Consider the following 26,901-nt stretch of genomic DNA (forward strand, 5'->3'; position numbering starts at 1 on the left):
TATCAAATCGATCAAGGAAATACAAAGTGAAGTGAAACAGCTGCTGCAGCTGAACCAGTCCGTCAGCATCAAAGATGAATAAACTCCAACTCTCATGCTTTGATAGCTTTACTAAAAAGTCCTTTCCTGTCATAATCCTGCAGGACTGGTTTTGCATTATTAAACATGCTAAATGTTCAATGTTGCATTCACAGTCGCGTACGTCGAGCAGAGACCTCACTAGGATTTAAAGACAGGAGGTGATTAGCCCCCAGGGTATTTGTAACTTGCGTTTTGCAAAATCTTTGCACTCACTTCTTCTGTTACTTCATTATTGCCACGAAAGGGGATTCCCTGTCTCCCTAACATGGAAGTGACTGCAACAATTCGCCTTAGATACTCTCTTCTCTCCGCTATCTCACTTGCTATCATCTGTGCAACGTCTCCCTGTCCCTCTCATTCATCAAAAATGAGTCTACACAACAAGACAACCATCATAGTCTAATAATAATAATAAGAATAATAATAATAATAAGCGGAGGTGGTGTGCTCAGCAGGGACTTGTCAGGGACTTCTGTCCTGATGGCCAACTTGAAGTTGAAATCGCTGAGGCAAGTTTTTTTTTTTTTTTTTTTTTTAATCAATCGCCGTTTACCGCTTTTGTTAAACATACAAATGAATGCTAGGCTACTCTTAAAGTAAATAAAAAGCTGACCACAGCTAGGCCGATATGCAGACCAGGGCTAGGTCTATGCAATTTTTAGATTTAAATAAATCAGCAGAAGTGAAAAGAGTAAAAAAAATTTCTATTTAAGTAAAAGTACTGTTACTTTGTTGTTTACTCAAGTACAAGTAAAATTACTAGTAAAAGTAGCTCATTTAAAATGTAGGCCTACTGACTTAGGTAGTTACTTTTTTAACCTCCAAAAATCACATTTATATTGATTTTATATCTTATTTATACTAATTATAGCCCTGTTTGACAGATATTGTTGTATTAAATCGGAGTCTTTTGCAATTTGATAAGGGAAAGCCAAATCATGGTTTCGATTTTAGTTTGTTTGACAGATATTTGCCAAAGCAATGGCAATGAAAATGAGAAGTTTTGAAAATGTTTTCGCTTCATTATTATTATTATTATTATTAGACTATGATGGTTGTCTTGTTGTGTAGACTCATTTTTGATGAATGAGAGCAGTCAGCGCTAATCTCCTGTGCCCACTCGGTTTTCTAATATAAAACTAGCATATTCGTCTAAAAACTTTTTTACGTCCGTATCATTCTAACTGTCCATGGTCTCATTGATGTCCAAATGATTTCCGGGTATGCAGCCGCTTACTACCTACGATCGCTTCCGGGTCACGAAAAAAATGAATGAGGAATAAGATTTATACACAATTTAATTTCAGAGTTCCATCTACAAACGCATCAAAGAAAATCGGATAACGAGATAGTTTTTCGTTTTCCGTTTTTTAATATCAAAACAAAAAACGAATAATGGGTTGTTTTCCGTTTTTTGTTTTCCTATTTACTAATGGTAATTGGGAAACTGGCCGTTTTTCGTTTTTGTTTTTTTTCCTTTCAAAACGAAAATCCGTTGGCCGCCAAGTACACGGACCTTATTAGTTACAGTTATGTCACTTATTGAGCCTCGGCACGCTGAAAACGATTTCCGCACTCACCACCCAATCAGGGGGTAGCACCCTAAGGACTCCTGCACACTGGCTGCGTGGCGTGAGTGTCGGCTGCGCGGTGTGGCAGTTTTTATTTCGGCTCCTTTTTTAACAGGTTAGAGCGTGCACACTGTCTGCGGGACATGCACGTCTTAGGCAGCAGTGTGCAGGAGCCCTAAGACACCCGCCCCCTATAAAGCCCCAGTACATTGCTCGTCTCTCTTTGAAACTCAGAGGTCAGGACATGTCTTCTACTGCTGCTGCTGCTTTGACCGTTCTTTTCCCCAACAAGTCCGGCAATTTTTGTGCAATACTAAAATCAACTTACACAGCAAGTTCAAACATTCCTAAAAATACATCCAAAGAGGACGTTTTACTCACTTGCAACACTATGTCACCCTCCGTTACTGCATTGTTCTCGGACATCAGCTCTGTCAAAAATGAGAAAAAGAAAAAAACTAATATTTCAGATTTTCTTTGTTCAACTTTCTTTCCTCACCTGCAAATGAAATACACACATTGCAATTTCATTCATGGTGTCAAATCGTAACAGAAGTTAACTCAGGACACTTTACAGATACAATATGCTATAATTTACAGAGAGCCAACCATTCCAAGAGCAAGCATTTGGCGCAAAACCTTCCGAAAACAGAACCATCCGACGCTGCGGCCGGTTGGGACACAGAGATATAAAAAAAATAAAGTACTGACCCTGTAAAGTCTCTGGGTTGGACTCCATGTAATGTTCCGTCGTGGAGATCCAGTCATCTGGAGAAGCTGTTAAAACACACAATTAGACTTTTTTTTTTCTTAAAACACACTAAACAGCGGTGGAATGTAACCAAGTACATTTACTCCAGTACTATACTTCAGTCCAAATGTTGAGGTACTTGTACTTTTCATGCCACTTACTATTCCGCTACATTTCAGAGAGAAATATTGTATTTACTACTACTACTACTACTACTACTACTACTACTACACAGCTTTAGTTACTTTACACATTATGATTTCGGCAGACAAACAAGGGCGTAACTTTGGGTTAAACGTTGAGGTGGGAGGGGGGGGGGTTGAGATCTCCAACGATCTATCTAAAGAGGTCCCGGGACATGTACTGTATGCTTGGATTTAAAAAGCGTGACAAAAACATTGAAAAAACAAAAACACTGAAAAAGCCACAAACTTGTTTTAAAAAAGCGCCAAAAACATTGAAAAAAAGTGTCAAAAAATACCTCGTAAAAAGCAGACTTTAAAAAAAAAAAAAAAAAAAAAAAGGGACAAAATCTTCAGAGCCAGCCCAGTTTTGATCAGCCCCCCCCCCCCTTCCCTTTATAGCACACTTACAATGACCTAACATATCTAAATACTTCTTCCACCGCTGACACTAATGAACGACTATAAATCCAAACTGTACCTTTGTCAGCTTCCGGTAAAGGACTGGAGTCGACTACACACACACACACACACACACACAACACACACACACACACACACACACACACACACACACACACACACACACACACACACACACACACACACACACACACACACACACACACACACACACACACACACACACACACACACAGTTAGAGAAAGTTTGTTGTTGATGTCAGAGTTTGCTTCCAACACCTGCAAGTTTATTTCATTCATAGCACTTCTGAAAAAAAATAAAAAAAACTCATAAATAAACATAGATCCAGCCCTCCAGAAATGCTGTTAAAACACACATTTAGATTTTAAAGAAACGCATTCATCCCATGAATGTCAACATTTTAATCAACTTAAATCCAAACCGAACCTTTCTCAGTTTGCAGAAAACGATTGGAGGCGACCAAAACAAAACAATAAAAATCCAGTTTGCTTTTTCCCCAGAAAGTGAAATCCAACGTGTTGATTTTTACCATTTTTAGAGGACTCGGCAAACAGGAGAGCAGTGAGGAGCAGATGCAACATGTTGTCAGAGGTCAGGAGTCAGACTGAGGCCTGCAGCTCATTTGATGACTAACAGGTGGTTAGTCTCATTAAGTCAAATGAGCTGCCAGCTCTGCCTCTTTTATCCCTGTGGATCTGAAAACACAGCTCCTGAGACTACAAATTCCCAGGGTTTTCCCTGCCATTGAATGTAACTAAAAGCCTTCTCTCTGATGATTGTAGTTGGACTTCTTCAGGAAGTTTGGGCTTTAACTCTTGTGTTGTCTTCCTGTCGACCATAAAAAAAATGTGTGTGTGTGTGTGTGTGGGTGTGGGTGTAAAGGCTGATTTATGCTTCTGCGTCAACTCCACGCCGTAACTAAGAACTTGCTGTCCCTGTCTCAACGTCTTGGTCATTTTTTTTCAACATTTGCATTGTTGAATTTACCCAGAACCCATCACTACGGTGGCCGACAGGGGCAAACGCACTGCAACTACAAAAAAAAAACACACATTAAGATAACATCTTTATTAATTTGACAACACATGCGAAGAGTTCAGCAGAGATGCTGCAAATACACTCAACACATCCAAATACACGAGCGCGCCGCAAATATAGAAACGATGCAAAAAGAAAATCACACAAACCCCGGAAAAAACAAATGCAACAGATAAAGCGCTGCATCCAGTTCACACAACGGAAGTTCTCCAGGCCTCTAGGGGGAGCTACGTGGAACAGCTTGACTTTCGACCTCACGGAGAGAGAGAGAGAGAGAGACAGCGAGAGAGAGAGAGAGAGACACAGACAGACAGACAGAGAGCGCAAATGAGAAAACAGGATTTTGTCTATTTGCATGTGTTTTCGTAAGTTGCACCGTACACCAGCCACCGTACATCACATTAACAACCAGTGACGCACTGGCCATCTGGAATTTGGGCAAATTATGGTATTTGACTAATTTGCATAATGTGAAAAACAAGTAAATGAATAGAACTTTGTCAATTTTGATTGTATCAAGACCAAAATTGGTGAACGGCCTTGCGGGACTGAGATACATATTTATACATATATAAATTAGCAAGATTCGCCATAAAACATGGCCGCCATCAATCAAAGAACATCCTAAAGGGCGGGGCTAGCAGGGTATTGCCTATAACCCGAGTTCTGCTGTAGCAATCCTGTCTAAAATTGATGGAGACATTTAACACCATGACCCGAACGTACATACCAAGTTTCGTTAAAATCCGACAAAGGGGGCGAAATCGCGGGACTTGCGGCATCTATTGTAGTGATGAAACAGGTGTGTGGTTGGTTTCACCACGTCTTCTAATAGAGCATTCAACCATCTGAAGTGTTTTTTCTCATCTTTGTGAAGCTACAAACCCCCTCAACTCTGCTTGCGGCCCTGCAGTCTGATCTCAAAGTGAATGAATGTGAGTGAAAGCGACCTGTAATAAGTGAAAGTGCTTTGAGAAGCCGAGAAAGGGTTTGAACCCGTGAATTGCTGCTTGCGGCTATATTTGTAGGTTTTTTTAATCTCTTTGTAGTTGTTTTGTGTCGCTTTGCGTCTCTCCAACCCATATTTTGAAGCTTTTTTACAAAGGGCTTTGTTCATATATCATTAAGAGCTTGATTTATACAACATATATTTACGAAAATGTAATTCCCAACAACCTGGTCATTGATTTTTCCTTTGAAATCACCTGTGCAAACACAGAAAAAAAAATCATACATATTTTGGGTTTTTATAAATAAATAAAAGCCAATCTAGTATTTCTTTCTGGTGTTATTGTGAGCTCTAGTGGCGGCGTTCGGGTGCTGCAGGGAGCCGGATGGAGAGGCAGAAGAAGAAGATGTATGATCCTTTTTTGTTTGTTAGCAGAAGCATGCCCTCCGCTGTCGACACCATGAGGCAATTTTTCATCCCCCATCTATTCATGGACATCTGGTGAAAAGTAGGAGAGATGAGAAGCGTAGTTAGCATTTTGGGCCTTTTAGTCTCACTTATTGACACTTTTCATCTGCAAAATCTAACCGTAACCAACTCAGAAGTCCAGATCAACAGAAGTACACTTCTAGGATAATTGCCTGATATCCAGCGCCCCTCCCCTTCCACTCTCTGTGTGTCACCGTTCTCAAACTCTGTTCGCTTCGGTAGGCAACAACAAACTCCGAGCTATCGAGCTACACGCTAAAAATATCAACTTTTGAAGAACATTTGGATGTTGCAACAAGGCAGGTCTGCTCGGTTCTTTCAGGGAATGATTGTAAAGATATATGGAAGAATATGTTTAGGGCATTTCCTCTCTAACTGGGACGTTTTGGGACCGATTGGTGGGATTGCTGTGGACGAAGTACACACGGAGATACACTGGGAAGAGCCAATGAGGTTTATCCATGGATCAGCTGATTTAAACAAGTTCCTTCCTGAGACTATTTAGCAGAGCCACCGTCGCTGCATCCAGAGCTTAGCGCCGCCCAAGATGCTTGTGATTGGTTTACAGAAATGCAAACAACCCAGAGCATTTTTTTGTCCTATCCCAGAAAGCATCTGTGCTGTAGTCAGACCTTACTCGACATGCAAATGCAAGACTACCAACTCATTAAATAAATAAACAAAATTACCACAGCTGTAGAGAAGGCGAACTTTAATGATGTCCGTGCTCGTCAATTTAACTCTCTGTCCCATGTCCTTCACACGCTTTTTGGCTAGGATGGTGGGCAGGCCGTTGGCTGAAAAAACCCCACTGAAACGGGACAAATAACAGTCACAAAATCTATGCATACACGCATGCATAACTGTACAATGCTTATGGATCTTGGACACGTTACCTTCCGTAGTGCATGATTGAACTCAAGTCGTAACTCAGATTAAAGGTCTGGCGATCTTGCACATCAAAGTTTCCCTCCATCCCTGAAACACACAACACATATTATTTCCACTAAAGAAGCAAACAATCTCTCCGTCGTCCCTTAATGAGGCTTTTGTCTTTCATGGAAAATATGTCAGACACAAACTATTATCAAAGCACAGTATTTGTACACAGCTAGAGCTGATCTTTAAATAAAATGATACACAGGAGCACAGAAACCTAACCTTTCATAATGTTTTTGGGAAGAATTGCGATGTACTTTTTGCGGTCTGCCCTCGTGTGTTCGTGGTAGAGGCCCAGAGCATGAAGAATCTCATGGGCGATGCTTCCCACGGCGCACTCTGGGCCGATGAAGACGGGTTGCTCTCCGCCGATGAAGCCCAGATATGACCCACAACTACAATGTTGCAGTTGATAATGGAAGCAAAAAGGAGACATAAGAATTGAGATAACATGGTTTTCAAAGTTCTAAAGTAATTTGCTTCCATAGTTGATGCACACTCACACAAAGACAACAGTTTTCATCTCAACTAAACATGTTTGAGACAGCTGAAACAATTTGGCTGCAGACCTTTACTCCTTAATGATTTCACTGTCTACACACTAAACGGATTAGTCCCATCCTTATACATCATAATAGCAAAACTCTAGGCTTTCATACCCTGTGCTGACTTCGAAGAGCAGGTAGTCTGTCTCAGAGGTTCGCTCGTGGAAGGACACACAGGTGGGTCTGGACAGCATCGCCATAGCAGAGAGGATGGCGCCTTTCTGACTCTCTGGAAAACACACAACAGTAAAACAGAGACATGTTTTAAGTGGATGCTTGTTTAATCCACACTCCGTCTGCTTACCTAACTCTGGGCTGATTTCGTACGGTATCTCTAGTGTTGGCCAGATGCTTTCCACTGCGTTCCCGTCACTCTGTGGGCATCAAATAAACGAACATAAACTTCAAGTGTGTGCAGTTACTCAGAAACAAGTGACATCCGGAGTTTGGTTGCAAGCATTAAAACTTAAACAATTATTAGAAAAATCTTGTGTTTGCAGATATTCTTCTTCTTACCATGCAATCTGTCCTTCCATGCTTAAAAAATTGCAAACTTTAACACAAGTCCAGTCCTATGCTAAACTTCCTTAACTGGCTTTAAGGGCTCATAGTCCTGATGTTGGTGCTACAGCAACCGCCTAAAGTTTCAAAATTTGAAAATACATAACAAATCAGCCGATAAGTTACTTCAATTGGTGACACGCAACAAATTTAGTTTTTCCAAATCAAATTAACAAATTTATTAAGACATATAAGTCAGGTGAATTTAATAATCTGAGTGCTTTCAAATCATAAGTTTTCATTAATGCAACTTAAATTTAAGCCAAGTTAACTTAAAGTTATCTTTCTTTCCAACTCCATTATTTGCTTCAACCACAAGTAGAATACTTCTTCATTACATTCATTCTAGTTGTATGGGTTAAGGACAAGTCATTTACTTTTAAGTTACCTTAGCTTAATTAAATTTTTTTCAATATAATTCAAGTTACAATTTTACGTTGGTTGGGGGGGAAAACAAGACTCAAATCTGAGTTTTTCGAGACTGTTATACAAGCGTAGATAAACAAATACCATTATATTTAACTTTTCTCTCCTACACATGCATAAAATGCATAATTAAATTGTATCGTGTTTGTCCTTTTCTCTAACAAAAAACCCCACAAAAGTATCAGGACCATCAGCAACTATTACTACTACTAATTTAAAAGGTAATGTTCAACCTGGACCCTATCTTCCCATGCATTAATGTGTAAGTAGTCTATATCCACGATGTTCCACTTCTGGGATTGCTCTGTTGCCACCAGAAATTCCGCGGGATGTCCCTCTTTTCGGCCGGATGTAGACCATCTGTCCAATCTGAGTTTTCTGTTGGTCGACTAAAACTACTTTTGAACGTACACATGTTCCACCAAAACATATAGTCCTGAGACTATTTAGCAGAGGCACCGTGGCTCCGTCCGGAGCTTAGCGCCGCCCAAGACGATTGTGATTGGTTTACAGAAATGCCAATAAACCAGAGCACGTTTTTCACCCATCCAGGAATGCTGTGTGGACTAGCCAGGCCCTCCTCCACAGAGTTGTGGAGGAAGGTCTGGCAATGCGAGACTGACGTAAATAATAATAATAATAATAATAATAATAATAATAATAATAATAATAATAATAAGTTTTACCAAACTATAGGCCCAATTGAGCTGAAATGTATGTCTGCTCCAAGCTGCAAGAAATTACAAAGTCCATCACTCTGTTTTTCTTAAAAAATGTTAAACTAAACCCCTATAAACCTAACTCCTTCCATAGTTTTGACACCAAAATGGCTCCAGTACATCTTTAAACTCTCATCCACAAACAATCCACGCAGATTTTTTAAATTTTCTAAAATTGAGCCTGCAGTGTATCAAAACGTTTTACTGTAAACTACTGCAAATTCTCTTATACGTCTCCACTGTTCACGAAAATAAGACGTGTGGTGTATTTGAGAATTATATCTCAAAAACTGAATTTTTGGTCCCTAACAAGTCCTGCAACTTTTTGAAAGAATTAAATCAATTTACACAGCAAGTTCAAACATTCCTAAAAATACATTTAAAGAGGACGTTTTACTTACTGGCAAAACCATGTCTCCCTCCACTGTTGCATTGTTCTCGGACATCAGCTCTGTCAAAAATGAGAAAAAGAAAAACTAATATTTCAGATTTTCTTTGTTCAACTTTTTTCTTCTCACCTGCAAATGAAATACACACATTGCAATTTCATTTATAGTGTCAAATCATAACAGAAGTTAACTCAGGACACTTTACACATACCATACTCTATAATGTCAGAGAGAGCCAACCATTCCAAGAGTAAGCATTTTTGGCGCATAACCTTCCAAAAAACAGGAAGAAACTTCCAACAGAACCATCTGATGGTGCGGCTGGTTGGGACACAGAGACGCAGATATTAAAAGCAATACTGACCGTGTAAAGTCTCTGGGTTAGACGTCATGTAAGGAGTCTTCCTGGAGATCCAGTCATCTGGAGAAGCTGTTAAAACACACAATTAGACTTTTTTAAAAACACCTACCTAATAAATGTAGTGACCGACTTTAATCCAAACCAAACTGTACCTTTCTCAGCTTCCCGTAAAGGACTGGAGTTGACTAAAACAAACAAGAGATTAGAGAAAAATCATGTTTGTCTTTTCACTCTTTCAAGTGCAAGTTCATTTCGTTTATAGCACTTAAAAAGCACATTGTGCTTCACAAAGACATAAAAACGTATGAATAGAACCATAAAAACTCATAAATATCCATAGATCCAGCCCTCCAGAGATGCTGTAAAAACACACATTTAAACTTTAAAGAAACACATTCATCCCATGAATGTCAACATTTTTATCAACTTAAATCCAAACCGAACCTTTCTCAGTTTTCGGTAAACGATTGGAGGCGACCAAAACAAAACACAAGAAAAATCCAGTTTGCTTTTTTCCCAGAAAGTAAAAACCAAAGTGCTGATTTCTTACCATTTTTAGAGGACTCGGCAAACAGGAGAGCAGTGAGGAGCAGATGCAACATGTTGTCAGAGGTCAGGACTCAGACTGACGCCTGCAGCTCATTTATGATATCCCTGTGGATCTGAAAACACAGCTCCTGTCGCTACATATCCCACCCTTTACTCTACATTTTTTTCAGAGTGTTGTTATGTTGCAGATTAAAATGTATTATAAAGGTATATAAAATGTGATGCATTAGTAGAAATGCAAACACCCTAATAGTGCATCAAATGAAAAAAAAAAAGTTCAAGAGAAGAGATGAGAAGATTAAAAAAAACGTTGTCAGTCATGAGTGACAGAAATGTGACATACATACATATAACAACATAAAAGATATACAATACAATACAACCTGTATGTTTGTATTTAAAACAAAATGTCACAAAACTTATTGATTTAGCTTAAAGTTTTAGATATGATTTTGTTAAAATTTCACATTTTAAAAATGACCCAATGGGACATCTTCCTTTGTACAAAAACATCTCGCGGTCAGTTCTCTCTCAAAGTTATTTTGTGGAATGAAAATAAATGAAATTTAATGGATTCCTCTGAGTCATTTTCTATGTATAAAAATATAATTATATTACAAATACCCTGCCGTCTAAACTGTGTTGATTTGGAAAACTGTTGTTTTTACTATAACAGCCTCTTCTCATGAACCATACATTCGAAAAGCTATTAAAAACTAAGCACTGTATTCGTATTAATTAACAATTTTTTTTTTCCTGTGTGCACCAAATTGAAGGTGGCTGTATAAGAATGTGGCTGGCTGCGTTGGGAGGAGGTCGGAGTGGACGGGTGTTAACACGCAGGACTTTCAAGCCAGAGAGCGGAGTTTGCTTTGCGGGGAAAAAAATACTTCCCCCTACCCTAGGAAATGTGTGTTCCTCTGGAGTGTTTTAATACAAACCACAATTTTTTCCTAAACTTAACTAGTCCTTTTGGTGTCAAAACTCAACTTTCATCGCCGCATAACGCTCATGTTTTCATGCCTAAACTTAACCGTAATCTCCGCCAAAATAACCGCCAGCTCGCGGTGCTCTGTACCCGCTTCACAGTCAGCTATTGTCGGGTAACTGAACCACCAACTACCGCTGACCTGACGGAGCACCGTGCAGAGAACCATAGCCGCACGGAGTTCTGTAGCGGCTTAAACAGCTAGCAACTGCCTCTCAGCAGACTGTTGGCACAGAACACAACTGCATGTACCGTCCATTCTCTGCAGTTCATTGATAATTTTAACTTTTTCTGGGACCGCAGACATCTTGTTAAAGCAGATGGACTATTCCTTAACAAGCCAGGAGTAAAGCTGTTTACCTCTAACCTACTTTACTTTCTGCGGCACACATCTGCTCCCTCGGCCAAGGACATGACACAAGACGAATGTAAACAAGAGGAAGACATAACAAAGTGCAGCAGTGATCCACTACAGCCCCCACCTGAACAATGATTTGACCATGGGAGACCGCAGAGCAGAGACAAGATATCTCAACCCCCCTCTTCACCCGTCCAACACCCAGATTGTAGCCCAAGGGCTAATTTCCATCTGCAGTCCATTAAGCAGATTAAAGGTACAATAAAAGGCACAAAAGATATACAATATTCTATTTCTAAATATCTACAGGCCACCTAAATACTGTGCAACCTTCTTCGATGACTTTACTGAACTGCTGTCTATAATCTGTATTAACTTTGACTGTGTAATTATTGCACACTCTGGACTTGATTATCTCCAAGGGTCTAAACATTTCCAAGGTTGTGGTGACTGATGTTGCACTCTCTGATCATTCCTGTGTTTTCTTTAATGGCACTATCTCTGTGCACAAAAGTGCCCAAACAAAGTTAATCAGAAAACGGTATATCACTGAAAACACCAGTGAAACATTCATTCAGCTTTTCTCCTCCACACCCGCCCTCTTTGGGGTCTCAGTAACTGAGCTTGTAGATAATTTCAATTGTAAAATTACCGATGTTATTGATGCCATTGCTCCCACTAAAGTCAAAGCTGTCTCTGGTAAGAAAAGATCTCCATGGAGAAATGCTACACTGGTAAGAACAGAAAAAAGAAAGTGTTGAAAAGCTAATCTCCAGGTCCATTATGACACCTATAAAGAGAGACTTCGTATTTATAATTTGGAACTGAGGAATGCAAGGCGGTCCTTCTTCTCTGACATTATCACCAGAAACAATAATAATTTACGTGCTTTGTTTGCTACTGTCGATTGGTTAACAAACCCTCCTGTACCAGTAGCATCTGAACTTTTATCCACCAAGGCCTGCAATGAATTTGCTATCTTCTTCAGAGACAAAATTCTGAAAAGTAGACATTCAGTGCCTCCATATCAAGTACAGGATATGTGTTGTCACAGTGTCCATGCAAAACAAATTCCAATATAACGCAATTTCATACGATCAACCATAAAGACCTAGAGGACATTATACAACATCTGAAAACCTCCTCCTGTTGCCTTGATATTCTACCAATGGGCGTTTTCAAAAATGTTTCAAATTTTTTGGCTTCAGATCTTCTACAGATTGTTAACATGTCTCTTCTTTCAGGTGTCTTCCCACAGGCCCTAAAAACTGCAGTCATCTAGCCACTCTTAAAAAAGAACAATCTAGACACGTCACTAATGAGCAACTATAGGCTGATATCAAACCTTCCATTTTTAAGTAAAATCATTGAAAAAGCGGTTTTTCAACAACTCAACATTTTCTTGTCACTAAACACCAGTTTTGATGCCTTCCAGTCAGGTTTTCAACCACACCACAGCACTGAGACAGCTCTTGTTAAAGTCTTTAATGACATCCACTTAAACACAGATAGTGGAAAAAAATTCAGTCTTAGTATTGCATTTGATACGGTCGACCATGACATATTACTAGACAGATTGGAAAACTGGGTTGGCATTTCTGGCTCAGTACTAAAGTGGTTTGACTAAAGTGGACTACTTTGTAGCTATAGGTAATTATGCATCTGAACATACAAATATGACGTGCGAAGTTCCCCAAGGCTCCGTTCTGGGGCCTCTCCTGTTTAACATCTACATGCTTCCACTGGCTCAGATTATGGAAAACAACAAAATAAGTTACCATAGTTATGTGGACGACACTCAAAGTTACGTAACCTTATCGCCAGGGGACTATAGTCCAAGACAAAAACTGACTAAGTGCATTGAACAAATTAATGTCTTAATGTGCCAGAACTTTCTTAAATTAAATGAAGAAAAAACGGAGGTGGTTGTTTTTGGAGCAAAAGAGGAACGATTAAAAGTCTCTAGCTCATCTTCAAACGACAATGTTAAAAACAACAGATGAAGCCAGAAATCTTGGTGTAGTCATGGACTCAGACCTGAATTTCAACAGCCACATTAAGACAATTACAAAGTCAGCCTATTATCACCTTAAAAATATATCAAGGGTTAAAGGACTTATGCCTCAGCAGGATTTGGAAAAACTTGTCCATGCTTTTATCTTCAGTAGTCTTGACTATTGTAACGGTGTCTTTACAGGTCTCCCTAAAACAATCAATCAGACAGCTGCAGCTGATTCAGAACGCTGCTGCTCGAGTCCTCACTAAGACCAAGAAAGTGGATCACATCACTCCAGTTATGAAGTCTTTACACTGGCTTCCAGTGCCTCAAAGAATTGATTTCAAAATACTTTTGCTGGTTTATAAATCACTAAACGGTTTAGGGCCGAAATACATTTCTGATCTGCTGCTACACTATGACCCACCCAGACCTCTCAGGTGGTCTGGGACAGGTCTGCTTGTTGTCCCCAGAGTCAGAACTAAACAGGGGGAAGCAGCGTTCAGTTTTTATGCTCCACATATCTGGAACAAACTCCCAGAAAACTGCAGGTCCGCTGCAACTCTCAGTTCTTTTAAATCAAGACTGAAGACCTTTTTTTTATGTTGCCTTTCCAAAATACTGCATGAAGGGGGTATAGACGTTTACACAAAGGCAATTTTAAAAAGTGCAGAGGATCAGTAATTTATCAGTAAAAGAAGGCTTCTTTAATTATGTCTGTACATAAGGAAAAGGACGAAACACACGTGATCCTTCGACATGTAACAGCCTACAGAGGGAAGTCCATATACGGTCGGACAGGTGTATCTGCAGGTTCACAGCTGTGCTGGGAGGGTTTGACCTGCAGAGACACACAGAGACACAACGTCTGTCAAAGACACACAGAAGCTAATGTCTTGACAGAAATTGAAAAGCTACTTGGGCTAAAATGACAGATGGACCCAATGTCTCTTATTCTTGGTCTCCCTGCTAGATATGTAGTGTTAAAAAAACAGAGACTCTTCTGTATTCTTACATCGAGACAGAGACACAGAGGCACAGAGACAGAGACATAACTCCCTGCTAGATATGTAGTATTAAAAAACCAGAGACTCTTCTGTATTCTTACATATGCAGCTAGGAAGAATATATTATTGCAGTGGATTAGTGATAAACAGCCAACTGTTAAGGGCTGGCATGAAGTGGTGTTTGATTTAGTACCTCTGAATACCTGACGTGTGTGATACACATTATTCATTCGTTTTTATTGTATGCGTGTAGCTCTTCATTTTACTGTCTATGGTGTAGCTGAGCCCATGTTGTATTTTGGTGTTGTGTTTTTGGATGTGTGTGTTGGTTTGAAGTATGTAACGGAGTTAAAAATGCACTTTATTAATTCTAATTTCCAATTTATATTTTACTTCATTTTAATCATCATTTAATGATTTTTGGGGTATTTGTGAATGTTATCTTATTAAGTTTAATTTATTTATCATATTGCTGTTGTTTCCTGCGGAGACGTTGTTGCCGCACTCCGCCTCTATTGTCCCTCCTGAATTGCCGTAGTTTCCGTTTCCTCCTCACAACACCGTACGCAAAATTACGAATCCCACTATGGACACGCCAAGACCCGCCCTACGAAGCAGCTTGATTGGTTGGGGTTAGGCATTCGACCTCAAGTGGTTAAGGTTAGGGTTAGGGGATTGGTCAGGGGATAGGACCTGTACATGTAAGCATGGACGCCTGGCCAATAGTAGTGTGTGAATGCTATTGAAGGGTGGGTCTTGGCATGGCCATAGTGGGATTCGTAATATCGCACACCGTACGTCTTGTGCTTGTGTTGCTAAGGTGTCTCGTGTGAAATGTTGCTGCGCTATTTTATTGTTTTCTTTGAAAGTTGTGTTGTGTCAATATATTAGTGGTGGGCAGATCGAGGCTTCGTGAAACAATGAAACAGTTGAAGCAAATGTGCCATATTGTGTCGAGGCTTCGAAACAATCTGACACCCGTCTCAACGATGACACCCAGTGGTCACTTGCAGGTGTTGATCTGAAACAACCTTGACAACGAGCCATTAAAAAACATATGTGAAGCTTGTAGGCTCCTCACTGTGCATAATGTCTCACTTTTTTAAGATTTTTATTCCAAAATATTAATTTCTCTGCTGTGGAAGGACTTAGCCTAGCCTACTTCTTTTTTTACAGATAATATTATCTGAGACATATGTCTCCAGCCTTTGAAAAAATCCTCTCACAAGGGACACTTGTTGCTGGCATTAAAAAAAGATATTTTTTAGCAAGGACATACAAATGAGGAAAGATTACTGCTCTCTCTTTCCAGTAAGTTAGGGGATCATGAGTTCTGGGCAAAAACGCATAGTTGAGGTATTTTTTCTCTTCCACTGTGGCATCAGCTGTAGCATTGTGTATCATCTTGGTTTCCCGGATACGATCATCAAAACGTTCCCATAAACTGTCCTGTGTTTCTACTGGTGTTGATGTTGATTATGATGGGCCTGATGTTGACATTTGTGGCTCTGAATGAAAATGAAAACGGAGCTTCCATATCTATCTATCTATCTATCTATCTATCTATCTATCTATCTATCTATCTATCTATCTATCTATCTATCTATCTATCTATCTATCTTATCTATGTATGTAGCTATATATGTATCTATCTATTAATGTGTCACTGTATGTAGGCTATAGCTGTCTGTCTCTAGCCTATCAGTCAATGTGTAAATTTAAATGTAAGCCTAAATATAACTAAACAACTCGCACTATAAATGTCACTATATCACCAAAAATCCGCTATCTCAAAATCATACTCCTCTCACAAAAACCCAAGAGATTGTGTGGTCTGTTCCAGACCCTGTCAATCAAACTCTGATTCGGCGGACCATGCCACCTGTCGAAACACTTGTGAAACACTCCGATGTTTCATTTAGCCGTAGTCACGTGACATGGGTGTTTTGAATCACGCTTCGGATCAGTGTTTCGAAACATCTGCGCTTCGAGATCTCAACAAAGCTTCGGAACGTCAGTTTCGCGCCATTCCTTCAATATATATTGTCTCAAAGTTAATACGATATTAACTAGCTGTGTTGTGCCGTTTTTACGGTTAAATATAAATCGTAACGCTGCTTTGTTGACCTCTTTTCCTTTTCGCGCCGTTTTCTTGCTGTTCCTGTGTAATGCAGGGCTCTCAAGTGTCACGCATTGAGCGTGACAGTCACTCATTTCGGTCTTTTGTCACGCACTCCCGCCACACATTGTATTTCTCACGCGGAAAAACTATTTAAAATAAATTGAATATGCCGCAGCACCCAAAATTTCTCTGGCCGCGCCGCTCTCACTATGGAACCGGCAGGAATCAAGCGTGTCTCCCCTGGAGTTCTTAGTCGAGCCTGCCACTTATCAGCCAATCAAAAAAAAGAAAGGGGCTACACAATAGCCAATCAGAAAATAGCACTATTGTATCTGGGTAAGATTTAATGCGACAGCCAATGAAAAAAAAAGCAAAGAGCAGCGTACAGACACGTCCCTAAACGTTCGCTCATTCAGAGACCAGAGACCCAAACGGGGCTCTGTGTCTGTCAGACGGTCTGAGATCTACCGTATCAGCAGAGCAATCACGTAATGCACAGCAGACTATTTTCTGAAATATATTGACTATTATAACTTTATTTTTCTCAAAATATCACGACTCCTCCAAAACTCAGATAAAACAGATATGTTTTGAATGTGCACAACGTTTTGAACATGAGCAGAAATCTTGCTCAAACAAATCTGTTTATCAATTCATTAAAATGAATCAATGTATCATTGACGTGAATAATTGTCATATGCACATTTAAGGAGGTTAAATCCTCAACAAAAGATGCAAAAGAAAAAGGAAGAGTAAATAATTCTAGGCTACATGTGTGCTGACTCAGATTTAATTAGGAAAGCTGATCTACAGGAGAATAAATAGATGAAAGCAATACAGAATGCCTGAGAGCCTTACTGCAATATATTCCATTATGTTTTTATATTTGGATAATAATCTATGTTTACCATTACATAAAGATTTCCAGCATGAATTGATTCAGAAAAAGGTATAAATAGGTGCATAAAAATTCACCAGAATGCAGGAAATGAAGAGTTTAATGCTCAAAATTTTCTGGGGGAGGACCCCCATACCCCCCCTTATCATAAGTCACCATGCGGAAATTGAATAAATACTTTGTATTTGGTTGAATTGTCACTGCCATGTGTCAAATCTTTTCTTTTGTAAATCTGAGCAATTATTAATAATAACAACAAAAACACTAATAATAATAATCAAAATATGAATGAAACACCCCTACTCCTGCGACTCATCCAACCCGCCACCAATCTATGATCTTTTTTTTTGTGGGGGGTCACTCTTGACTGTCTTCAAAACTTGAGAGCCCTGGTAATGTAAATAACGGAGGAGGCTCTCCAGTCCATGTTGAGAGTGTAAACTCTGTTATTTCATGTTTAGGAGCAGAGGAGCGGACAGTAGGAGACAGTAGACCAGAAGCCATTCATGTGATATTGTCTTCTGCAGGTATGTGGAGCTCTTTGTTAGACGTTATATTCTTGTTGTTATCTGTGCAGTCACCCGAACCCACGTGCTGTTTAACTTTGCCCACTGAAACTGTTAGAAAGTAGAAAACATAGTTTCTCATGTTTTTCACATATATTGTTATAATTCAAATAAGGTTTTCCCAGTCTATTTAATTAATTGCTCCTGTTGGCTAGCAATGTGCACATTAAAGGACAATTCCAGCGCAAAATGAACCTAGGGGTTAATAATATGTGTACCAAGTCGAAGAAATCACTGTATTATACCACTAACAAAGCTTACAAAGTTCTCATGCATCTTTATCTCATCTTTAGCCGCCATCCTTTCTAACCGGAGTTCTTTGCTGCAGTGCTGCTGACTGTGGCACTGGCACTGTTCTTTTTTTTGTTCATGTCCCGTCCATAAGATCGTTCAGAATTTTTTTTTGACGACGACGTGTTTAAGTCGGCAGGCGTGTCTTGCTTAGGCGGCCGCCTAAGCTGCAAAGTGCTGCGGGAAACCCTGGATACTATGCTGTAATGTCATTGTTATGTATGTATGGTAGAAAATGAGATCACCCTTAGACAATACCGTCTTGTATTGCTGAGGAGCAGAGGTGAGATAGTAGGAAACAGTAGACCAGAAGCCAGTTAATGTGATATAGTCTTCTGCAGAGCAAATACATTTTAGAAAACCGTCAGCTGAAGTTGTCTGTCTCCATACCCTGTCCACATCTGTTACAGTTGCGTGCTACATTTCATGGATCCGTTTTTAACTATAAAATAAATAAAAAAGAAGAGACACACAGAACATGTAACAACAACCACATGCTTATAGTGGTATTGACAATGCATAAGCCTGAGTAGTGTAGTACATATTTATAACAGGTTGCATTTTAGCATTTAATATTCAAATGTTATTTGAATATTTAAAAAAAAATAACATGAATTTTGAATGGTATTATAGAGGAAGACTGACAGCTCTAGTTTACTCGAAGGCTAGTGTAAAAAGTGCAGAAGATCAGTAATTTATCAGTAAAAGAAGGCCTTTGTTTGACTAAAAACAGGCTGCGGTCCAGTGTAAACATGCTTAAAGGTGTCGTCAGGGTGGAGGATAAATACTGATAAATCATGGATATAAAGTATTTACTTTTCTTTAATTATGTCTGTAAATGTACAACTCTTTCCCTGAAGTGGTAATGAATGTAAAACTCTGTTTTTATGTTCAGCAGACGAGCGCTGAGTCATCTGGAGAAACACACCTGAGGGAGACGTGCAGAGAGATTGGACAGTGTCGTTTCCCAGCACAGAAGGAAAAGGACGAAGTTACGTAACGCTGTGAGACGTAAACGCACGTGATTCTTCAACGTGTAACAGCCGGCTGAGGGAAGTCCATATACGGTCAGACAGGTGTGTCTGCAGGTTCACAGCTGTGCTGGGACAGTTTGACCTGCAGAGACAGAGACTCACAGAGACAGAGACAGACAGTCGTTGTCACTGAGCGAGAGGTGAAATGGAGCAGGAAGGAGTTCAGCTGGACCGGGAAGCCTTCTCTTGTTCCATCTGTCTGGATCTACTGAAGGATCCGGTGACTACTCCCTGTGGACACAGCTACTGCATGAACTGTATTAAAAGCCACTGGGATGTAGAGGATCGTAAGTACATCTACAGCTGTCCTCAGTGCAGGAAGACGTTCACACCGAGGCCTGTCCTGCTGAAAAACACCATGTTAGCAGATTTAGTGGAGGAGCTGAAGAAGACTGGACTCCAAGCTGCTCCTGCTGATCACTGCTATGCTGGAGCTGAAGATGTGGCCTGTGATGTCTGCACCGGGAGAAAACTCAAAGCTCACAAGTCCTGTCTCATCTGTCTTGTCTCTTTCTGTGAGAAACACCTTCAGCCTTTTTTTGAATCAGAGACATTCAAGAAACACAAGCTGGTGGAGCCGTCCAAGAAGCTCCAGGAGAACGTCTGCTCTCGTCATGATGAGGTGATGAAGATTTTCTGCCGTACTGATCAGCAGCTTATCTGTTATCTCTGCTCTGTGGAGGAACATAAAGGCCACAACACAGTCTCATCTGCAGCAGAGAGAGCTGAGAGGCAGAGAGAGCTCGAGGGGAGTCGACAAAACATCCAGCAGAGAATCCAGGACAGAGAGAAAGATGTGAAGCTGCTTTCGACAGCAGGCGGAGGCCATCAATCTCTCTGCTGATAAAGCAGTGGAGGACAGTGCGGAAGATCTTCACTGAGCTGATCCGTCTCCTGGAGAAAAGAAGCTCTGATGTGAAGCAGCAGGTCAGATCCCAGCAGAAAAGTGAAGTGAGTCGGAGTCAAAGATCTTCAGGAGAAGCTGGAGCAGGAGATCACTGAGCTGAAGAGGAAAGACGCTGAGCTGAAGAAGCTCTCACACACAGAGGATCACAACCAGTTTCTACACAACTATCCCTCACTGTCACCACTCAGCCAATCAACATCCAGCATCCATATCCGTCCTCTGAGCTGCTTTGAGGACGATACGCCGCGCTTGTCAGAAGTCAGAGATAAACTACAGGACGTCCTGAGAGAGAAGAGGACAAACGTCTCACTGACAGGGACTGAAGTGGACGTTTTACTGCCACAACCAGAGCCCAAGACCAGAGCTGTATTCTTAGCATATTCACGTGAAATCACACTGGATCCAAACACAGCAAACACATGGCTGTTATTATCTGAGGGGAACAGGAAAGCAACAGTAATGAGTGAACATCAGTCTTATTCTAGTCACCCAGACAGATTCACTAACTGGTGTCAGGTCCTGAGTAGAGAGAGTCTGACTGGACGTTGTTACTGGGAGGTTGAGAAGACAGGGAGCAGAGTAGATTATGTAGCAGTCGCATACAAGAATATCAGCAGAGCAGGGGGGTGGATGAATGTGGATTTGGACTAAATGACAAATCTTGGGCATTGGCTTGTATTAACTACAGTTATACATTGTTGTACAACAATGCCCCTACTCCCGTCTCAGGTCCTGAGTCCTCCAGAGTAGGAGTGTACCTGGATCACAGTGCAGGTCTTCTGTCCTTCTACAGCGTCTCTGAAACCATGACTCTCCTCCACAGAGTCCAGACCACATTCACTCAGCCACTCTATGCTGGACTAATGGTTTATTGGCCTTCTGGAGCCTCTGCTGAGTTGTGTAAACTGAAATAGACAGAAGTCTTTTAAGGGTTAAATTCTGGGTTTTAACTCTTTGATTTATTTAGTCTCCATGTTTGTTGCTGAGAGCTGATTGTTGGGGGTCAGTGTATCTTTTGGTCATTCAATTTTCCTTTCATAAACAGGTATTAAAAAACAAAAAACGAATGGCTATTTGATTTTCGTTTTAAAATACAACATTTGAAAATTGAAATACAAGGTGTTTTTTTTCCTTTTCATGGTCAAAAGGGGATGAGAGAAACTTAAAATATGCTTTGACAAAAAATCACTCAGCAGAAATGAAAAAAGTGACCAGTGTACAGGCTAAAATGACTTTCTATTCCTACCGTAGACAGCATATATATAAATGGACCACCAGACCCTGTGTCTCTGGACTGAGACCAGTGCAGTCTATCACAAGTCTCTTTCCCGGTGCTGGCTGAGCGTTACTGAGCAGCCTCCAACTGAGCTTGAAGACGTAGATGTGACGTGAGCAACCTGTCTGAAAGTGTGAAGTCTTCTGGTAGCTGTGCCGAGAGAAATCTCAATCATTCCCAATCTTACAGAGAAGGAGAGCGTAGGTATATGTAAGGAGATAACATAGACACAGGCTAATTACTGATCACTAACATGCTAGTTAACATTAGTAATTAAACCTAAACAGCTAATATGAGTGAAATCTGCCTGTGAGCTTCTCCTGTACTATATGGTAATTTCTCTACTATGCAACAGTAAGTCTCGTGGTTATGACCCAATCGTTAGCCTATTTTATAAAAGCGTCTGCTACGGAGCCATAACGTGAGGTACAAGGTAATGGAGCCTTTTATACATTGTCTTGTTTCTTTAGAAATAAACAATGGACAAATAGAGTCTTTAAACGCTTCAGATGTAAAGTTATTCGCTGGCAAAGTGACGCCAAAATGAATCCGAGTCAATGGGATGCTAACGGGAGGTGATCGCTTGGTAGCATCAAAATGGCTCCACAAGAGCTACGCTCTGTGGACGCTCACTTACCCCCTTGATTCCTACGAAAAAAACAGGGTACCCGCGGGGTCTTAAAAGCATTGAAAAAGTCTTAAAGGAACACGCCAACTTATTGGGAATTTAGCTTATTCACCGTAACCTCCAGAGTTAGACAAGTCAACACATTACCCTTCTTCTCCATGCTATACATAAAGCTGGTCTGATCGGCCTAGCGGCATCAGCCCATCACAGAACAGGTATGGTTCCAGTCGAACCATACTGCTCGAATAAGTGACTAATAACCCAACATGTTCCGTTTTACATGTTGTGATTTGTAGAGTCAGGCGTGTACAAAACGTAACATGAGACACAGCCATCTTCTAACCGTCCGTAACAAACCGGAACTATATTCTCAGGCGGAAAAAATATAGTACATGGGCGGAGTGATATGCTCGCAGCAAGCCTGTCTGAGAATATAGTTCTCGGTTTGTTTACTGTTAGAAGATGGCTGTGTCTCATGTTACGTTGTTTTTTGTACACGCTGTGACTCTACAAATCACAACATATAAATAGGAACATGTTGGTGTTATTTTGTCACTTATTGGGAGCAGTAGGATTACTGGAACCAGTTACCTGCAGGATCTGTGCTGGGCTGATGCCGCTGGAGCCGTCAGACAGCTGTTAACGCACGGAGATGAGAAGGGTATGTATGGACTTGTCTAACTCTGGGGGTTACGGTGAATAAGCTAAAGTCCCAATAAGTCGGCGTGTTCCTTTAAATTTGATAATCTCAAATTTAAACCTTAAAAGCCTTGAATTTGGTATACAAAGTCTTGGATTTTGTTACAAAGGCCTTCAGACAAAGCTCAAGCTAACAGGCTAACGGCTTATTAGCTAGCCAATCTCTGTTGATCCGTGCAGGACTTCACTGTGAGCGGACTGTTTAGAGAGAGAGAGAGTTAACTTTAGAGAGACCATATATAATATATATATTATATATATATATATATATATATATATTATATATAAATTATATATATATATATATATGTATATATGTTTTATTTAATTCAAGTGGCCTACTTGTACATCATTATTTTCTAGGTTTTAAAATGTATACAGATTTGACATTTTCCCCTCACACTTCTGTCGGAATGGGTACGAAGTTGGCATTGAATTTCATTTGAAATTGTATTAAAAAGGTCTTAAAAAGCCTTGAATTTAAGTTGGAGGATCCTGGGGGTACCTCATGTTTCTAAATCGACGGCTCAGAAGCAACACGAAGCTTGAGCCAGAACCAAATGTAGAAGGTCACACTAAGCCTGAAGAATAAGGAACCTACCTGCATGTTCCTACTGTGGCCACAGGGGGGGGCAGGGGAAAGGCTCCTGGGTCACCAAACTCAGGACAAGTGCATTTAGCAGTAGGAAGTGCAAACAACACACAGAGAGAGGTTTTCTAAAGCTGCAGGACACAACTTTTACACACTGGAACATCATGAAATATATGATATATACCTATTGTCCTATTGTTTTTAGTAGGAGTACTAAATTCCACTTAAAATTATCTTTTTAGTCAATGTGTTGGAACATAGGAAAAGCTTTAGGACACGAGGCCAGCTCTTGAATTCTTGATAGCAATTAGAAAAGGAAAACAAATGGGTGATGTTTAATGTTTTTTTTTATACACTTGATTAGTAAATGTCCCTTCCACTTAATAAAAGAAAGAAACAATAGGCCTCTGATGAGACAGTTTTGCATAATCTGACAGCTGCAGCAATTAGATGGCACAGGCTGGAGAGACACTACCATGTCCTACCTATTCCCCAAAGTGGTTTACTCAGAACTGCACACATGTTCCCAAACACACACACACACTGCTTCTCTGCTGGTCAGCTCTGCAGATTCAAACATACACTGATGTCTCAGGGGAAAAGAAAAACTGAAACATATTGCACAATAACTTCTACATTTAATGCAGCGCCTGTCGGAAAAAGTGATAAAAAAAGTCATAGTATAGTACATCAAAAAAAGTAATAGTACGTCGGAAAAAAAGTATTGGTGTCTGGGTAGCTCACCTGATAGAGTGTGCCCTATAAAGGCTCAGTCCTAGACGCAGCAGCCCTTTCCTGCATGTCATTCCCTTCTATCTCCCCTTTCATGTCTAAGCTGTCATGTCTTAATAAAGGAAAAAAAAAATAATCTTAAAAAAAAGTTATAGTATAGTATGTCGAAAAAGTCGACAAAAGTGCTAAAGTCATAGTATAGATGTCGAAAAAGTCATAAAAAATATATAGTATATTGAAAAAGGCATAGTACATTATGGCAAAAATAGTCAAAATATAGTATGTCGAAAATAGTCATAATATAGTATGTCAAAAATAGTCATAATATAGTATGTAGAAAAAAGTCATCAAAAAGTCATAGATAGGAAATTACTGTTACAAGCAGTTAGTTACAAGGACATACTCAGGCACACACATACAGAAAAGACAAGAAATGTACTAGAAATAATAAATAAGATTAAATAAAATAAGATAGCAAAGATAAAAATGCCAGAACAACTTCAGAAGAAAATACACTTAGAGGGACGAAAAATAACGTACATGTATATACAAGTGTAGAATACCATTTACAACCTACATATATAGTATATATAACAAAATAAAATATGTATACTATTAAATATGAAGTAACCAGAGTGCAGGTAGCATAATGTGTGAGGTAATGAGATAGTTATCTCAAACACAGCTGTGACAGGAATGATTTTTTTTGTAGCGGTCCCTTAGAGAAGGTGCTCCGCTGTAGGACCAGTGTGGGGTCGAGAGGGTGGTTGGGGGTTATCCATGATAGATAACAGTTTGTTCAGCGACTTCCTCTCCACCACAGCTTCAAATGTCACCTGTTTGTCCAATAACGGAGCCAGCCTTCCTGATCAGTGTGTGCAGTCTGTTTATGTGGCTGGCTCCGATGCTGCTGCCCCCAGCAGATGGCGGAGGAGGAGGACACAGCGCTGGCCACAACAGACTGGGAGAACATCTCCAACATCCTGCTGCACACAAGGGATCTCAGCTTCCTCAGGAATTAGAGTCTGCTCATCCCCTTCTTGTGAACAGCAGTGCTGTTGATTTTCCAGTGCAGTCTGTTGTCATTGTTAACACCCAGGTATCTGTACTCGCCAACCATGTTCATCAATCAAGATGTCACTGTGTCGTGTGGCAGCCTGTTGCTGCAGCCATGGTATATTATGTCGAAAAAAAAGTGATAAAAAAGTCATAGTATGTCTAAAAAAGTGATAAAAAAAAAGTCATAATATGCCGAAAAAAGTGATAAAAAAAGTCATAGTATAGTATACTGTGTCTGTATTTGGTTACTACCTGATTTGTTTGTAATCAGATTGCTGATCTTAAGATATAGGATTATGTATTCTCTGGTATGATTGTTAACTATGTATTGTTGTATGTTGTGTCTGAATGTGCCTGACCACACATGAAGTTCCATCACAGGACAAATAAAGTTCTTTTAATTGTGATTTTGATTGACTATATTTAAAAAAGTGAGAAAAATTAGTATAGGATGTACACATAGATCGATGTACTGCAGTGGGATTGCGAACCCAGGTCTCCCACACCAAAGGCACATGTCATATCCACTGGGCCATCACCACCCAGTATGTCAAATATAGTGTTAAAAGGCACAGTATAGCATGTCAAAAAAAGTCATAGTATAGTATGTAGAATAAAGTCATTAAAAAGTCATATTATAGTATGTCGAAAAAATTGATAAAAAAGTCCTATTATTAGTGATGGTCAAATGAAGCTTTGCGAACCACTGTCTTTATTTTCTGAGCTCACTAGATGGCGCTCGCTGTTTAACAAAGGGTTTAAAACACACTGAAATGCCATTCCTTTAACCTTTTTCTTTGAACAGACAGCGCCATCTAGGGAGCTCAGAAAGAAAAGACAGTGGTTTGCGAAGCTTCATTTGACCATCACTACCTATGTATAGTATGTCGTAATGGAAAAGTTATAGTTTAGCATGTCGAAAAAAGTGATAAAAAAGTCATAGTATGGTATGTCGAAAAAAGTCATAGTATGTCAAAAGAAATCACAAAAAGTCATAGAATAGTTTGTCAAAAAAAGTGATAAAAAAATCATAGTATGTTGAAAAAAAGTCATAGTATAGTATGTCGAAAAGTCATAGTAAAAAAAATCACAAAAAGTCATAGAATAGTTTGTCAAAAAAGTGATAAAAATCATAGTATGTGAAAAAGTCATAGTATGGTATGTCGAAAAAAGTCATAGTATGTCAAAAGAAATCAAAAAAGTCATAGAATAGTTTGTCAAAAAAAGTGATAAAAAAATCATAGTATGTTGAAAAAAAGTCATAGTATAGTATGTCGAAAAGTCATAGTAAAGTATGTCGAAAAAAGTTATTAAAGTCATAGTATAGTATGTCGAAATTTTTTTTTAAAAGTCACAGCATAGCATGTCATGATGGAAAAGTGATAGTATAGTATGTCCAAAAAAATCACAGTATAGCATGTCGAAAAAAGTCATAGTATGGTATGTTGAAAAAATTGTTTAAAAAGTTATAGTATAGCATTCGGGATGGAAAAGTGATAGTATAGTATGTCAACAAAAGTGATAAAAAAGTGATTAAAAACAAGTCATAGTATAGAATGTCGAAAAGACATAGTAAAGTATGTCCAAAAAGTGATAAAAAAGTTGGAAAAAAGTGATTAAAAGTCATAGTATAGTATGTCGAAAAAATTGTTAAAAATGTCATAGTATAGCATGTCGAAAAAAGTCTGTATAGTATGTCCAAAAAAGTGATAGAAAAGTCGAAAAAAGTGATAAAAAAGTCATAGTATAGTAT

The 26,901-nt window shown here is 39.5% G+C and overlaps 2 protein-coding genes, 1 long non-coding RNA gene and 1 pseudogene across 3 annotated transcripts; 2 read left to right on the plus strand and 2 right to left on the minus strand.

Moving 5' to 3' along the window:
* Positions 1-2,029: 2,029 nt before the first annotated feature.
* LOC120545735 lies at positions 2,030-3,554 on the minus strand. The gene is made up of 4 exons (XR_005636730.1): positions 3,457-3,554; positions 3,067-3,099; positions 2,364-2,429; positions 2,030-2,083 (listed from the first exon to the last, which is right to left on the minus strand). It is a non-coding gene; the product is annotated as an uncharacterized LOC120545735 (long non-coding RNA).
* Positions 3,555-4,083: 529 nt separating this feature from the next.
* Positions 4,084-10,096, minus strand: LOC120545723 (astacin-like metalloprotease toxin 5). Its single transcript, XM_039780280.1, has 10 exons — positions 9,997-10,096; positions 9,599-9,631; positions 9,450-9,515; positions 9,098-9,147; positions 7,295-7,364; positions 7,105-7,219; positions 6,668-6,840; positions 6,403-6,484; positions 6,196-6,317; positions 4,084-5,515 (listed from the first exon to the last, which is right to left on the minus strand). Exons 1-10 carry the CDS (start codon positions 10,046-10,048, stop codon positions 5,502-5,504), a joined length of 777 nt encoding a protein of 258 aa, XP_039636214.1. The 5' UTR covers positions 10,049-10,096; the 3' UTR covers positions 4,084-5,501.
* A 7,669-nt stretch (positions 10,097-17,765) lies between these two features.
* On the plus strand, positions 17,766-20,057 carry LOC120545739 (E3 ubiquitin/ISG15 ligase TRIM25-like; the record flags this gene model as incomplete). The annotated part of the gene is made up of 2 exons (XM_039780296.1): positions 17,766-17,891; positions 19,117-20,057. A coding segment is annotated over exon 2 (657 nt), but the record flags the coding sequence as incomplete, so codon positions are not given.
* Positions 20,058-20,447: 390 nt separating this feature from the next.
* On the plus strand, positions 20,448-21,158 carry LOC120545740 (annotated as a pseudogene).
* The last annotated feature ends 5,743 nt before the right edge of the window (positions 21,159-26,901 follow it).

This window comes from Perca fluviatilis, chromosome 17 (genome assembly GCF_010015445.1).
Source record: "Perca fluviatilis chromosome 17, GENO_Pfluv_1.0, whole genome shotgun sequence".
NCBI lineage: Eukaryota > Metazoa > Chordata > Actinopteri > Perciformes > Percidae > Perca > Perca fluviatilis.

Bases quoted from the DNA above. Each gene is read 5' to 3' on its own strand.
- LOC120545723 (XM_039780280.1), bottom strand. From the start codon at position 10,048: ATGTTGCATCTGCTCCTCACTGCTCTCCTGTTTGCCGAGTCCTCTAAA. The intron at 9,516-9,598 runs GTACAGTTTGGT...GTGTTTTAACAG, and splicing joins TTTACGGGAAGCTGAGAAAG to CTTCTCCAGATGACTGGATC. The intron at 7,220-7,294 runs GTAAGCAGACGG...TGTGTTTTCCAG, and splicing joins CGAAATCAGCCCAGAGTTAG to AGAGTCAGAAAGGCGCCATC.